Source organism: Glycine max, chromosome 4 (genome assembly GCF_000004515.6).
Source record: "Glycine max cultivar Williams 82 chromosome 4, Glycine_max_v4.0, whole genome shotgun sequence".
In the NCBI taxonomy this organism is placed as follows: domain Eukaryota; kingdom Viridiplantae; phylum Streptophyta; class Magnoliopsida; order Fabales; family Fabaceae; genus Glycine; species Glycine max.
Genome location: NC_016091.4, coordinates 6991429 through 7008883, shown reverse-complemented (window position 1 = coordinate 7008883; position 17455 = coordinate 6991429). Strand labels below are relative to the sequence as shown.

Here is a 17455-nt window from a genome sequence, read left to right as displayed (position 1 = left end):
TAGAATGTCTGAGGCCACAGTAATTATGATAACGTTTTATTTGCAATTTCTCGCAATATCAAAGAAGGCATGGAAATTAAACCGTGACCGAGATGATTTTTTTTAAAAAAAAAAAAAAAAAACCTTGATCATCATTGATAAATATGTCTTCCCCTACGCTAGCTCAAGGAGTAAAAGGATAACCGGAAGCAAGCATGTCACATTTTTCTTGTAATATCTCTTCTAGCTCTGTATTATACTTAGGTATAGGAGTATATATATATACGGAAATTGTTAGTTAGTTCGTAACTAGCTAGCTGCTATTACTTTACTTTAAATAGTTTAATAACCTTGTCTTGAAATAAAACAGTATATGGGTACGCATAGAATGCGTCAATGGTTTAGGATGAATTGAAATTTACTATTAAATAAATAAATAAAATGAATGAGTTAGTATTTTTTTTCGGTAGCCGATGAGTTGATATATATGTATGTGCAAGGTTTTTAAATTGCTGTCTCTATATATGATATACCTGCTATTGCCACCGCAATACATATAATATAAAGGTTTTACTGCCTTAGTCACATTTTTCTGAAATTTTTCCTAATGCCATGCATTGTGATGATAAAATGGCAATTGAAATTGAAAACCATGTGAACACGTAGTAGCTAGCATTGTTTTTCTGTACATGGATGATTTATGAAGAATTACGTACCAACGCTCTTCGGTGGTGTAGTAGCTAGCGAGGAATGCAACAAGTACTTGCTGCAGATCGAGTGCAGACTTGCCATTAATGGACGACTTCGTGACAGCAATCTTGACTTGTGTAACGTACAACGCAAAGACAAAAAGGAAGGTGAATGGTGATAACTGCGAGAGAGAGTAGGGGTATACCCAAGGAGCAAGGAAGGTGATTATGACACGTGAGAGAGTACGGTACAATAATCAGTCACATTCAGTAGATTGAGGGTAATATTAATTTATCATAAAATTTGGAAGGAGAAAAGGCTGACAGAAATTCTTGAATGGAATCATCCATCATCCATCTTTGAAGATCCCTAAAGTACCTACAGCGTTCCATCTCTTGACAGAAAGACAGACCTAATGACAAAAGTTTCAACTAAGTTCTACATAATTTTTACAAAAGTAGGACTAGAAGGGAAGCTTAAATCTCCTAGCCAAGCTGAAGAAGTCTTAAACTGACAGATAGATAATGCTAGAGCCCAGAATCATCCCTTGAAGAAGATAGATGAGAAAATTGACAAGATCTATACCCAAGCAAGCACAAATGATGAAAGGTTACAACATTTGTCTGAAAGGATGAAGAAACAATATCATTAACTTTCCAAAGAAATTTCTAAGCTTGAAGAAGAAGGAAGAAAGACCACTTTTGGAGTGGTTTCAGACGCCAAGGAAAGAGAAATAAGGAGGCTCAAAGCCCAAGTCCAGCATTTGGATCTGGATTAAGACATAGAGTCAAAGATGATAGAAAAACAAAAATCTATGTTAGATCCTTACTCCTTTTTAGCCCCTCCTTCTCCTACTTTCTATTCTCCATTCCAAAATCCTCTAGATTACTTTTTTCCCAAAGCTAGTCCATCATGGTCTTTACCTATAGCTTCTGCTTATAAGAAAAAATCAGAACCACCAAAGAAAAAACCTACAAAATTAAATATCTCTTCCCAAGAGTCAGTTGAATCTCCCACAAAATTAGGAAACACTCTAAAGAAAGATCCCCATGACTTTCAAGATTCTCAGGATCCTTATTCTCAGTTATCAACTAGAGAAAAGCCAGAAACTTTAAAAGAATCTAATGAAACTGGGATGAATTTAAAGAACAATCTGAATAATCTTCAACAGAAGCAGAAAAGCCTTATTCTGATGAAGAAGAAGAAGTTGGGTATATGGACATCTCAAACATTTTGATGGCTCGATCCACGGAAGAACCATTCTATGACTCTCCCGTAGAAGAAGAACCACTGATCTCAACAAGTTCATCCTCCAAACCAAATGCAGGACCTTGGTTTACTCTTGACGATACTTGATAACTGCTAAATAATTACAAATTAATAGTAGTTAAATAGTCAAATTTTGGCTTAAAATTAATTATTTAGCAGTTATTTACAATTAAAAGTTGAGAAAGTAATTAAATTGAATTTCTGGTTGCAGATACGAAAAATGAGATTACATTAAGCAAAAAGGGCAACAGAAATGAAGAGAGAGAAAGAGTTTTGAAGCAGGCCCAGCCCTAAGCGCGCGTCAGGCGCTGAGCGAGCAACCAAATGCATGCGCTAAGCGTGGCGTTAAGCACGAGGAAGCAGAAACCGTTACGCGCGCTAAGCCCAGCTACGCGCCCAGCGCGCGATCCAACAGAAGCACAGGCTAAGCCTGCAAGGCGCGCTGAGCGCGCGATCCGAACGCGCTAAGCGCAAGGTGTCACGCTGAGCGCGACTATGAAGGCCCAAAAGCCCACTTCAGCAACTATAAATAGAGAGTCAGTCCCAAGGAACCACCACCTCATCTAGAGCACTGTTCTCAGCACTCCAAGCCTGAGCTCTCCCTTCTTTCCTTATATTCTTTGTTTTTATTATCCCCATTCTTTCTTTCACCCCCATTTGTAAGCCCTCAATGGCCATGAGTGGCTAATCCCCTAGCTAGAGCCTGTGTGCTTCAAGAATTATCAATGCAAAGGGAATTTTTTCCTGGTTTTTCTGTTCTAATTCTTTTCTTGTTATCTTGCATTTGTTCTTAAATTTCTTTTGGGTTTTATTCGCTCGGGGGAGGGTATTTCCAAATAAGGATTTAAGAATTAATGCATGCATTAGTTTTAGGGGTTATACACTTGGGAAAGGGTAACACCTAACAGAACATCCTAAGAAAAGAATCCTTGGGTTAGCATTGCTAGGCATAGAATGATAACTCACTGCCCATGCGTTTAAGCAACATCTAGAACTTAACCTTAATGCATTTTAATTATTGAATCTTCGCAAAGGCATTTGGGAGATAGGTAGTTAAAATAGGCTTGTCAACGTGAGGCATCAGGGGCAAGTAATTAACAGATGTGGGTAGAACTAATATCAGTGCATTGGTAATGAATATCATATTTACATGCATCGTAGGCCAATTGGGTTTGTCCGGTCTTGGCATTTTTATTAATTGTCTTTCCTTTTTAAACTATTCGACTTAGCATGAGCAATCTATTCCTGCACTTATTCCTGTCTTTATTATTTTTACTCATACTTACAAATTGATGAGTATTTGATAAAGTGCAATAAAATCCCTACGGAAACGATACTCGGACTTCCGAGTTTTACTACTTAAGAGCGATTTGGTGCACTTGCCAAAGTCTCAACAATACTCCCCCAAAGGAATGGAGGAAAAAACTCATTGAGATGTAAGCATGGCGTGATACAAAATTCATGAAAGATGCGGATCCTTATAGAGTAATTAAAGAATTTTGTTGTCAGATGACGGGAACCCTGAAGGAGTGGTATCACAATCTAGAAGTCGTTCATCAAAACCAGTTCCATGAATTGGGATCTACTATAGGTGTTTTAGGAGCTCTCCATCGGGAATTTATTGGAGAAAGGAAAATCATTGAAAGAAAGATCAGACAAGAATTCTTTGAGATGAGGTGTTGTTCATTAAAAATAAAAGATTTGGACAAACACTTTCAAAGAATGAATCAAATATTCTATCTTCTCAATGGTCTCAATGATCCTAGTCTAAAGAATACTTATGTGACTTCATTACTAGAAGAAATACAACCAGAGTTAAATAAAATAGTAGCAACTACCCAAATGGATTTTTCTACCATGTTCATGGGACAAATCCATCAATTCACTCTAGAGGTCATTGACAAATTATGTAGACAACACCAGTATTTCTCTGATATCATGAACAGAAAAGTCAAGTATAGCAAAGCATGCAAAAAGCCTTACTTAGATATCAAATGCAAAGAGAAGGCTTGCCACTACTCACCAAAGAAAAAGAAAATTCTGCCAGGTGACACCAAGGGGAAAAGGAGGCTTGCCAACAAACTCCAAATACATTCTATCGGGATCAAATTCAAAAGAGATTTCAAGCCTTTTTCAAAAATTATGAGGCTTTTTCTCTTTAGTAGAAGCCCCACCAGAAGTTGGAGAGAGTTTAAACAAAAGATTTCTTCCTTATGTGCAGAAAATCATGAAAATTTCAAGCATCCATATCCTTTATGGAAAAATAAAGAATACTTTGTTGATTTACCATTTAGATTAAATGAAGATATCACTCCAACAAAGGCAACCCATACAGGGATGTCACCTTCAGATCCACAGGCAGCCAGACAAGAATGCCAAGATTTGCTAAGGCAAGGATTGCTTGAGCCAACCCAGTCAAATTGGGCATGCCAAGCCTTTTATGTAGTAAAAATAGCTGAAAAATTAAGAGGAAAGAAAAGGTTGGTCATTGACTATAAGCCCCTCAATCATTTTCTCAAAGATGATAAGTTTCCAATCCCAAAGGCTTTTTCTCTCCCTACCTTGATCAGAGAATCAAACTTATTTTCAAAGTTTGATTTAAAATCAGGTTTTTGGCAACTTGACCTAAAACCAAAAGATCGGTATAAGACGGCCTTTTGTATTCTAAATGCACAGTACCAATGGACAGTCCTTCCATTTGGTCTAAAAGTAGCACCTTCTCTTTTCCAGAAAACCATGACCAAGATTTTTGAACCTATTCTGGAAAACACCCTTGTTTACATAGATGACATCCTTCTCTTCTCAAAAGATATTCTCTCATAAAAACTTGTTGAATCAATTTTTTGAGATAGCCAATCAGCATGGGATCATGCTCTCAGAGAAAAAGATCCAGCTAGCTCAATCCCAAATTGATTTATTAGGGATGCATTTTTTCAGAGGTACCTGTCAACCTCAACCTCAAATAGCTCAAGAGCTGTTAAATTTTCTTGATGAATTCCTCACAGTCAAACAAATCCAGCAATTCTTGGGAATTGTAAATTATATCAGAGATTTTATCCCTAGAGCAGCTCAATATACTAGCTCATTGTCCAAACTCTTGAAGAAAAATTCTTCTCCATGGTCAGAAGAACAGACAATAGCAGTTAAGGAGCTCAAAAAGGTTGCTCAAAATCCTCCGGCCTTGAAGATTCCTGGGACAGATCAAAAGATATTACAGACTGATACAAGTGACCATTACTGGGAAGTTATTTTGATGGAATAAGAAGGGGAGAAGAATTATTACTATGGTCATGCCAGTGGACAATTCAAGGAAGCTGAGAAACATTATCATACTACATTCAAAGAGGCATTGGCGGTAAAAAAAAATGGAATCAAGAAATTTGATTTTCATCTGAGAGGACATCAATTTCAAGTACACAAGGATAATTCTTCATTTCTAAAATTTTGGAATTCAAAAACAAGATGTCACTAGATCCTCAAATCTTAAGGCTCAAGGATTGGTTCTCTAGATATGATTTTTCTGTGAAACACATAAAAAGGAAGAATAATTTGATCCCTGATTTTTTTATCCAGACCAAGCAAGACTGTTAAGGTGATAACTTCTACTCACTCCTTCCCGTTGATATTCATGGTAAAACCCCTAGCTGAAACAGCCAAAACCATTAGGGTTTTCCCTCCAGGGTTAGTTACCCATACTCCAACACAAATTCTTGAATATGCTAAGTCCCATTACTTCCATTTCCTTCATGAAACCATGAGATTCAAATACACGCGTAAATATTTGACCCTAAGATACCCTTTGGAGCTATATTTGAACTCTTCTGAGAGATTGGATGGAATTTGTGTGAACCAACCATATGGGCTATTTGGTGTAATACAGTTCAATACTCTATCCCTATTGCCTTAAAGCCTCTGATGACATACCACATCTTGATAAATCCATATAAAGATGAATATTTTCTATGGACAATGTTAGAATGGTTTTCTCCTTTAGCTTGGTGGCGTATGAAGCTGAAACAGATTCTAGACATTGAAAGACAAAGAGGAATCTTAGAAGATCACATAGGAAATTTGGTTTCTATTGTGATTATTCACTGTCCTTATTTTATGGAACAAGGAAAACTTTGATCTAGAAATGAAGCTCAAATCTGGGGAACGTTTGAAGCATATCCCTTAGAAGAAAGCTATCGGAACTAGCTGGCGAGACATCTCTATGAGATTAACAATTATTCACGCAGACCTTTGGACCCAGATCTACCAAGTTCATCCCAAAGACCAAAGGATTGTTATCCTACTGATAGGATAATACTTCAGAATGTTAAGGACAGTCAAATTCGCATAGAGATTTATGTTCCAGATCCTAAGTTTCAAAAAGTAGAAGATTTAGTTGATGACAATTCTGCTTTAGAACAAGACTTGGAAGACTACAATGCTTAATTGATAGAGGAATTGTTACACAAAAAGCAATATTCTTATCGTCACCCAGTGTATGGAAGTCTCACCCGGTCAAAAGTGCAACTTTACAACTTGTCATTATCCACCAGATCTGATTAGTGGACTGCTAAAGGAATCTTGTATAAAGGTGTGCAGTAGAGAGAGTAACTTTCAAGATAAGAATGATCGTAATCATATCCTTCTCATCGTGTGCCACGTGTCTGCTTTACGTATCAACCTTATCTTAAGTCTACACAACCTTATCTTGCTTTTAGATTCTATGTTATCTTCTTTTGTAATAATCTTATCCTTCACGGGATAAGACTTTGTATGTTAGTGTTCGTCCTCCTCCTATATGAAGGGGACTAGTCTGTATGTTTAGGCACACTGAATCCAATAATACTCTCTTTTTACTAAAATGACTTTTCTCTAAACTCCATCTTCTCTGAAACTTTGAGTTATATAATGATTATCATCTGAACCTCTCACCAGCTAGTATGCTCTACACTCGCCTCTTCTGAGGATCTTGTGTACCAGAACACCGAATATTGATATCAATTGAAGGGGTTATCTTTATGGTTTATAGAAATCTTGATTCAAAGTTATCATGAGATGCCTTGAGAATGGCTCGAAAGCATAATGGATATACTGAGATAATATATATATATATATATATATATATATATATATATATATATATATATATATATATATATATATATATATATATCATCTAGAAGCAATTCAACCAAATGGTATACTATTTTATTTTATATATTATATATAATTATAATTTATAATAAATAGATTTAAATACATACATGAGATTTTGGATTTATATATAGTCAATTTAAATTGTGATAGGAAATTATTTTTAAATATTATTTTTTAAAATATTAAAATTTAATTTAAAGATAGTTGATTGACAGAATAGACAATTGAGAATTTTAGTTATATAGATTAAAAAAAGGTAATTTGAAATGGTTGAAAGAAATTTCTTAACTAATTATTGGGATACTGTGCAAAATGTGTCATTCAAAACAGAAAAGAAAGAAAATATTAAGAATATTTAATTGAGATAATAATAAAAAAGAGTAGATCGATTTGTGGGGACAATAATATTATAAATTATTTTTTAAAATATTTTAAATTGTGAAAATAATTTATAATTATAAAATAATTATACTAAGAAAAGTTAAAATGTTTGTGGGGTTAATTGCCCCCACACTGTATTATAAGTGGATTTGTCCCTGATAATAATTATAATTATATTTATACATTTATTTTCTATTTCTTTTTATTTTTCACCCAAATTCTTTCTCTCGGCAGTGACCTATAAAATGTCATAATTGCTTACGTATTGAATAAACCAAGACCAAGTTCATCAAACTCTTGGTTGATATATATTATTAATTTAGTGTGATTAAAATTTCTAAACTTAAATGTTGGTTAAATTAAAGTTTGTAAATTGTGTTTGTATAAGCAATTCAAGTCTTACTTCTATAAAATCAAGTCTAAAGACAAAATTTTAATATGTAAATATACTTTTGAGAGTAAATAAATGTCACAAAACTGAATTTATTCATCAAAAATACGTTCAGTACCAAAAAATTACAGTGATTTCAACTCGTCATCAATTCAAACACATGTTAAAGATGAGGTGGAGACAGTAGCACATGCTCTTTTTTCTCGTATATACAGTATATTATAGAAGTATAGCCAATTTGGTTTGCTTCAGTGCTTGGTGGTTAGCAATTTGGGTCTTCATGGTTAATGCTCCCTTCTGCTCATAAAGATGCATGCCCTTGTCAATTCATGGAGATCGAACTCCGTCCCAAGGAGTTGTTGAAGTTAATAACTTTAATATTGATAATGATGCTTTTGTCAGTCATGGCAATAGAATAGAACAACTGATCTAGGTGCAGTTTTCACAGATTGAGTTGCATATCCAAATTTATCCCTACGTACCTAGTTTCTACCCCATTATGCGGAGGCGATGGGAGTGCATTGGACTCTAAATTTGGCCAAGGAGTGTTGTGTTTTCACAACCTGCACATTCTTTTTCAAGCTTAGAAGAGAAAATGAATTCAAGATTCTTAGTAAACATAAACATACCCCCTCTTTTCTGCGTTTCCAATAGTAGAAAGGGACATAAATAAACAACCTAACACGATATTGAGCATTGACAAGAGTGAAAGCAAAATTCATGAGCCTGAAAAGAATAATCAACGATTAGCTCCGCCGCATTTAAGAATGAATTAAATTATTTAATGGTTTCAAACTAATTTATTGCATATTTAAATTATTTTAAAATACAAAATTATAAAAAGCTTGAAGAAAAAGCATTATTTTGAAGGGGGGGGGGGGGAACTAAATTTATGGCGTCTGTGTATGTTATGATTCAATTACAATATTTTTTATGGTAAGAAAATTATATACACTATTAATGTATAATAATGTTAATATTAACGCATAATATTTATACTAATAAATTAATTTTGGTTGGACATGTACTACAAGAATAATATGCGTAACAACTCGTGTGTCTATATACAGTTAGACACTCACGTTTATCTTGTCGTATTTAATTTGGTATAAACATCAGATCACAAAGACCACATTCAATAATTGAACATTTTTATGTCATTAAAACAACTAAACATGAATTTAATTTAATGTATATGTACTATATAAAATAATTTATACATATCACTACCACTTGTCTCAATTCCTTTTCTCAAATCTAAAGCAGAAGCCATTGAAATATATATTTATTCATTCATTCCTGTCCACAAAGTCTACACAGGGTGCCAGATCTCAACTAAATCGTTGATCTTATTTTGGGGAAGATCATTTAACGATATATTATACATAAATAGACCTTTTCAAACATACATAACACGCAAAAAAAAAGATTATTATTAGATTAAATTAACTACAATAATGCAGCATTTTTTAAGAAGGGATGAAAGTGCAAGTTGTCAATCCTATTGTTTAGTTTTCTTCATCACGAGGAAGTGGAACATGAGATCGGTCAATGAAGAAAGTCTCATAGATGTAACCAGCAAGGCCACCACCAATGAGAGGCCCAACCCAGTAAACCCAATGATCGGTCCAGTTTCCAGCGACCAAGGCAGGCCCAAAAGACCTTGCTGGGTTCATAGAAGCAGCAGAGTAAGCCCCACCTGCGAGGATGTTGGCCCCAACCACAAACCCAACCAGCGTTGGCCCAAGCCCAGCAAGTGCTCCCTTCTTGGGATCCACCATGGTCGCATACACAGTGAACAACAAAGAAAACGTCAACACAATCTCCCAAACTACTCCTTGACCATACCCCACTCCACTGGCCAGCGTATGAACTGGAGTTGCCTGCAAAACAAACAATACACATTGATGCATACCCTAATATACAAATAAGAAGCTAGAAGGATGAGATTGAACGGAATACTGCAACTTAAGTATGTTAATTTAATTCAAATGGAGTTGTAGTGTAAGGATTTTTTTATACAGTTATCTGATGATAAATTAATTGTCCTATACAATAAGTCTACTGTACTTTGAAAATCATAATTATTTGTTCAAATTAAACTCATTTTATAGGACACATTTGATTTGATAAATCCAGAATATTTCATAGTAGAAATTTGAAAATTAATTTTTTGAATTATTAAGATTAATTTGATTTGTAGGACACGAACCTAGAGATTGAAGTCTTGACTGCGAGCTGATTAAGGGTAAATTTGATTTGAAAAGTATTATATATTTTGATTTTTTAACATATAATTACAAAAAAAAAAAGGACATTTTTTTAACGAATTTTATTACCTGTCCTCCTGAGAGGTAGTAAAGGAGATAAGAAGCTGTTGCGGCTGCTACTAATTGATCAATCCAATAGAGCATGGAACGAAAGATAGTGATGTGACCACCGGCGAGGAGGCCAAGGGTGACGGCGGGGTTGAGGTGGCCACCGGAAATGTGGGCGGCGGAGATCATTACAGCCACCACAAGTGCATGTGCCACGGCCACAGCAAACAATCCCACTAGTGCATCCCCACCAAGCTTGTCTAAAATTAAGGAAAAAGAACATGATCCAAAACCAAGGTAAGTAAGTCATAATTAATTATTCTATAAGATGGTGATGTAATATATTAGAAGTAATTAAGAAGGTGATTAGTAGATAGATACCAACGACCATGGAAGAACCAACGCCAACAAAGACAAAGAGGAAGGTGGCTATGAATTCAACGATGAGGGCCTGAATGCAGTCTGGCTGAGTGGCCTCTCGGGTGCTTCCAAGTGCGATTTTGGCCATGGCTCCTCTGCTCAATTGCAGAATTAATCAATGACCAAAATTACTTGGTTCCCACATTGAACATAAGTGGTACCATATGTTGCCAATTTATATGCAATAATGCAAAGAAAAAAGCATATTCATAATCACCTTTCACATCTCAGAAATGCAAGTGGACTTGAATGCTATTGGACACCCCCGTTGACTAATAGCTTTGTACGCTAACAAAAAGGATATTGATAATTATGTCCAACCTTTCATGACTCATAACTCACAAGTGCAAGTGACCTGAATGCTACTAGCTAGGTTTGCACATGGTGTCCAGCCTTGACTAATACCATTTTTTTTTTACTAATACCAATTACTATTGTTAGACACATGAATGATGAGAAATGTTAATAAGATAAGCATTAAAAATACTACTTTCTAACACACTTTTTTAGATGTATTTTTTATTAACTGAAATTTTTTAAAATTCATAAATTTGTGTAGGTTTCATTCTTCTTTATGTGAGATAATTTATGTACAATAGCGTTTTTCTTTTGAAAATGCCGAATTCGAGACAACTATTTAAGTTTAAAAAAATCATACTAATTAATCTATTCTTTTCTAATAATTACTAAATTTAATTTAAAAGAAAAGGTTAAATAAGATTTTTTTTATTTTAAAAGTATCTCATCTTTGAGTTTTACAAGTGATTTCATATTCGAGTCTAAGATATGTGATTACATATCTAGCTCAATTACTCTATATAAAAAAATGAATAATATAACTTAAGATAAAATGAATAATAAATTTTGTTAAAAAATGATTGATAAGACTTTGACAACTCTAACAGGAGTATATACATTTATTAAAAGTATATAAAAAAAGTGATCATTTATTTGATAGCTCAAAGGAGTATACATTTTATAATAGTATATTTTTATTAAATTTAAAATATATAATGTAGGGGGAAAAATCTTTTCAGCCTCAGTACTTCTTCAGTAGCACATGAGACTCCATGAGCATTCCACCGGTTCAGCTTAATCCACATCAATTAACTATATTATTTTGTCCGATACCATGAAAGCCACTTTTTTTCTTGGAATATTAAACAAGGTACACTAGCAAACAAACAAAAAAAGAAAGGAAAATATAAGTTAATAACACAGACAATAGAAACTCCCCCGTAACATCATTGCATAAACATACAAGAATTTGGGTCCTTAATATAAAGAGTGTATTCAAGAATTTTCTCTATAAAAAAAGTATAGCCAGCACCCAGTTTTTTATTTGCACTGATGCTTACAGATGCAACTACATCTCTATGTGTAGAACTGGGGGAGTGAAACCAAATGAAACATACTCTAGTATACAATTATATATATAATATGTATCAAAAAATAAAAAATGATCAATCCTTTGAATCTATATAAAAAAAAAAGATATATATTTTGTTTGTCATTCAATTCCTTACTCAAATCTCACTTTCTCGTTCCATTTTTAAAAGATTATAGAAATAATCATTTTAAATTTTTCAGTAAAAACATGTAAAATAAACTAATTTAAAGATGCCTTAACTTTTTTTCAATGCCAAAATTACAAACCACGAATCATGTTCAGCTATTGACATTTGGATTCGTACACATATACTAGTGTATATTTTGTAAAAGAAATATTATATTTAAAGAAATAAATATTATTTTTATTATTTTTGTATAAATTCAATTGAAATATTATTATTTTAAAATAAATTAAACTAATAATAATACACAAAAATATTATCAATTCTGACTGTGAGGGAGGGGACTAGGGTTAGAACTTAGCCAGTGGGCCATGTAAAAGGGACGTCGTAGCGTTCATCAACTCTCTACTTTACTTCAACATAAAAATAAAAAGTTAAAAACAAAAACTGTCGACTTAATAATTAGTATTTTCACATGATGATGACGATGGTGCCATGCCACTACTTTCTCTCTGATCTGTCATTACATGGTCACTGTACCCACATCAATTTTTAATGGACGAGTTTTTCTTTAAAATAAAGAATAATCTTTTCTTAATTAAGAATTTCAATTCTCCAACGCCAGCGCATCACCCTTAATTAGGTCAACGGAATTACAGGCAAAGTTAATTTCAGATACAGGACCGGTCCTTAGGTCTTTTAGGCTCTTAAATATATTTAATATTAAAAAATCTTAATTAGTTTATTAGTAATATATTACAAGTGATTTTTTTATAAAAAAAATAATATATATATATATATATATATATATATATATATATCGCGATTTAATTTTTAATAAATAATTACTTTATTATCATATTAATTTTTTTCGTAATTAATTAAAGTGCGTGTTATTAATAATTTATAAATGTTAGGATAAATCATAGTCATCAAAATATTGATCCGTAACATTATAATACCTATAATACTTTTCAAATATTAAAATTTTTATTTTCCTTTCTAAACTTGAAATGAAGACTGGATTGAAAAAAATATATAGCTTACCCCTTTATTATAAATGTTTCCACTTCAAATTCGTAGACATCAATAAGATTTATGTATCTAAAGTATTATCGGCTTAGGTGTTTGATAGACAATTACAATTTTTTTTTCTTTATTAAAAGGCTTCTTTTAGGTTTAGAGAAAAAAATATTTATAAATAATTATTAGTCTTCATTTGATCTTAAATGATATGAAATGTTCTAGCTGGAATAAGCTCTTTAGTCCCGCCAATGTTTTTGTTTAAGTACACCCAACTTATGGGATTGAGTAACATCTCATCATAAAGAAATCGACCAATTATCTCCTTAAGTCACTTTGCATAACAATCGTGGCCTAGGAGGCTTGTGTACTGGCTAAATTCAGGGCAGATACAAAGTTGTTACTACTATATTGTGACAAGGAAAGAACGTTAATCGATTTGAAAGCTTTTCCTCGAAATCATTGATCATAATTACTTCATATAAATTAAAAGGTTGAAGTTACATTTGGTGCTAGTAATGATATATGAGGACAAGCCGCATTAAGATTCTACTTTCCTCCCTAGACTTTGAGCCAAAAATAATCAAGGAAAAGCAGCACTGACGCATAAACTACGTACAGCACATTATTGAAATTACTTTGCCCCCTCGACTTTGAGCAAAAATAATATAGGAAAAGCAGCAGACACGTAAACTACGTACGGCACATTATTGAGATATCGTGTACATATTTGGTTTTTCATTTAAAAAATCTCAATTAGGATTTTTTTTTTTACTTATATGTAAAATTTAATTAAATAAAATATTGTTAACTTAAAAGCAAAAACTTTGCATGGTCAATCATCGTGGCGGGCTAAGTTTCTTCATTACTTCAAATTTATTAATTAGAAACTGATTTAGAAACCAAAATTATTCAGTCACCATATAAACTAATTTAGAGACAATAATATACTATTTACTTAGCTAATAATCCAGCACATAAAATGTTATGCGAATAGTATCACTCTTTATATAACATTGATAAAATTGTATTTTTGATCCCCTTAGTTATTTTTAATTTCTATTTTAGTTTTCCTTTAAATTTATTTGTGAATTTAGTCCCCAAATTATGTTAAATCCTATAAATGTAGTTTACAAATTCAGATTTGAACGTTGATGGTTATAAGGAAACATTGACAGTCACGATTGGACAATGAATAGAAAAATATTAAAGTTGATTCTTAGATATACCTTTTCATGTCCAATCAGAACATGACACATGACAGTTGACCTTTATTTGTAACAGTCAACGTTCAAATATGAGCTTGAAGACCACATTTACACGATTTGACATAATTAAGGGACTAAATTCATGAATAAATTTAAATGGAGACTAAAATCAAAATTGAAAACAATTAAGAAGACCAAAAAATACAATTTTGCCTATAATATTCAGCACAACATCCATCACTCTTTAAATTGTGGTCAAAACTCATTTATGTCAAAACTAAGATTTATGACCATAAATATTTGAAGTGGTTAGAATTTGAATATGTCGTATCTATTTAAAAATGACATATTTATCCAGCTAAACATATTAAAATCTTGTAGCTGAAATTTAATTTTAACCCAAGATAAAAAATAAAAAAATGAAGGATGTTTACACTATCTTTTCATCCTATAATCTATTGTATATTTTGGGTGGGGGTTGTTATTGGCCCCTAACCACATTACTTTTAGTCCCTATCAACATTCTCAAATTCCAAAGATATTTTTCCCTACAATGCACAATAGAAACACACTTCCACTACACTAGTGGAGGTACGAAAAACATTGTACTCTTTTTTTACATCCCACTAGATGTATGTTTTCATTGTGTAGCTAGGTGTGCAAAAAAATTGCACCTTAAAATCATAATTATATTGTACAAGTGGAGATCAATTAAGAAAGTATAACAAAAGTATGATTTTGTTACATAGTGTATAATGGAATCAAACTTCTGTTGTGCAACAAAATCATTTTTTTTTGGAAAAAGAAGCACAACAAAAATATGATTCTACTACATAAATTGTTATACAATGGAACAATGATTCCATTTTGTTGGAATTCATGTTACATTCTGTTGTTACAATTTCAATATAACAGAATCGTGATTCTGTTGTGTAACAATTTATGTGACACGACAAAAATTGTGATTCTGTTGATTTGCCAGAAAGGGTGAGGTGGGTGCCAATATGGGAGGAAAGAAGCAAAAGGGTATTTTAGTATTTTGCACATTCATGATAGGGGCCAAAAGTAATTTTGGAGGGTTTAATATCAATTCCCATTTTGGGTTCGAGCAAAGGATAATAGGCGAAAGAGTGTTGCTAGGTGCACCCAGCATTATTGCTGGTGCACCCAGCAAAGCTCTTAAATGGCAAAATTGCCCCTACTTGTTTTCCTTCTTACGGATCAAGGTGATCCGTACGTTGATCCGTAAGACACTTACGGATTAACTTGATCCGTAAAGTGTCTTACGGATCAACATACGGATCACCTTGATCCGTAAGAAGAAAAACAATTTATTAATTAGTTTGTTATATATAGAAATCTATTTTTTTAGTTGAGATTCTTGTAATTGAAAACGATTATGCAATACATGAATTGAAACAGTACATTAACTTCAACATAGTCAAACGAAATTAAATTTCCATAAAATACTACAACTAACTAACTCATGCTAATTTTGCGACAAGGACAACTCGTCTTCCATTTGCGGTAAAGGTTTACTGAAAACAGCTAAAATTTCTATTGGCCCAATCTTTTTCCAGTAGTTAGACTCAATGAGCACCTTCATCACGTCCTCGTTGGTTTTGAGTTCAATTATTTCAAATTTTATAACTTTTTCTGAATACTCATGGTGACTTGGTTTCCGAAAAAACAATCGCGTTACCATTTGTGTTTCATCAACACCATAAGGGGGAATCCCACGAGGCGCAACTTGTTTGATCAAATCCTTCAGTTCATCCATGGTACATCCGGTGGGAATGTCAAAGTTTTTGGGATTTTTTCCTGTGAACGAGTAACCTACAAACTCATTTTGGCGTGACATGTTCCACCTCCCATTGTAATATAGCAGGGCATCATGAGTAGGGGTCATAGTAGTTTCAAGTAAGTTTAAAATATCATCTGGGGTTCTAGCAATGCTACATAATAACTCAATCGGACCAACAAACGAAAATTCATGATTACACATTAACATTGTGTTAAAATCAGCATCATCTTTCAGTTGCATACATTGAAACCGAAATTGATTACCTGCATACGTGAAAGGCTGCCGGTAGTAAATTTCATCCAAAAATTGCTTGTCGATTAGCTTAAGGGTATTGTGTATTCTGGTTTTTAACGTTTGAAAATCACACCCGTTAGGTACTCGAATGGGAACTGGAGTGAAAGCTTGGAAGGAAACACCACTGTCGTTGTGAACAATGGATCCATTTGGAAAAATAAAACCTAATGTAGAGTTCACAACTGTCTGACTACTTGTCTCTCCCAAGAATGCCATAGTTTTTGTAAGACTTGGGTTGATACTGAAACTTGTGCTTTCTTACAAGGTTAGGTTGTGCCATATATATAGATGAGTTTTAATATTAGTGCTGCATTTTTTAAAGATTGAAAATACGCATGCACATGCTTTCTGTATGTGTTGTCAACTACACGAATGACATGACATGCTTTAGCTTGCATCAGATCTGCATGTGTAGTCATGCTGTGCAGGGTCCTTTCATGCGCTTTATGTTAATGCAGACAACAATTTATCAAACACGGTTTTCCACAATGTGCAGTCAAGTCAGACAACGATATATCATACATGCTTTTTTAGAATTAAGTAATAATTTTGTTGTGGACGTAACAAATAAATTACATGTTCAAAACGATCAGGCATTTATAAATTACATGTTCAATCATCATTTAAGTCAACATAGTCTCTCTTGAACATCATGAAGCTCTTGTAATGCTGCATTCTGCTAATATATGGATTTGGCCATGACTTCGCCTGCGGATGACAATTGCTAGATCATAACAATGATACAGGCGGTAAGAGACAACGTTCTTTTAAATAAACTTGTTGTGTATGCGAAAAAAATGTTAACTCAATCCTACAAAAGTCATTGCATAATCATAAAAAAAACACTTTATATCTACAATGTACCTCAACAAAATGATTGTCATACACATGACCGATACAAATTATACGATGCAATGAAGAATTTGTCAGCGGTTGACTTCTAAGGGGAAAGAATGTCATGCTTTGTTGTTTAGACAAGGATACAACGATTACGTTATACCTTGATGCAATGACAT

General features: G+C 33.3%; 1 protein-coding gene across 1 annotated transcript; it reads right to left on the bottom strand.

Annotated features, from left to right (window-relative positions):
• Positions 1–9116: 9116 nt before the first annotated feature.
• Positions 9117–10899, bottom strand: TIP4-1 (aquaporin TIP4-1). The gene is made up of 3 exons (XM_003522660.5): positions 10558–10899; positions 10198–10436; positions 9117–9741 (listed from the first exon to the last, which is right to left on the bottom strand). The coding sequence occupies exons 1-3, from the start codon at positions 10682–10684 to the stop codon at positions 9367–9369; spliced, it is 741 nt and encodes a 246-aa protein (XP_003522708.1). The 5' UTR covers positions 10685–10899; the 3' UTR covers positions 9117–9366.
• Positions 10900–17455: the final 6556 nt, after the last annotated feature.

Bases quoted from the DNA above. Each gene is read 5' to 3' on its own strand.
- TIP4-1 (XM_003522660.5), bottom strand. From the start codon at position 10,684: ATGGCCAAAATCGCACTTGGAAGCACCCGAGAGGCCACTCAGCCAGAC. The intron at 10,437-10,557 runs GTATCTATCTAC...CCTTAATTTTAG, and splicing joins TGGTTCTTCCATGGTCGTTG to ACAAGCTTGGTGGGGATGCA. The intron at 9,742-10,197 runs GTAATAAAATTC...TTTGTTTTGCAG, and splicing joins ACTACCTCTCAGGAGGACAG to GCAACTCCAGTTCATACGCT.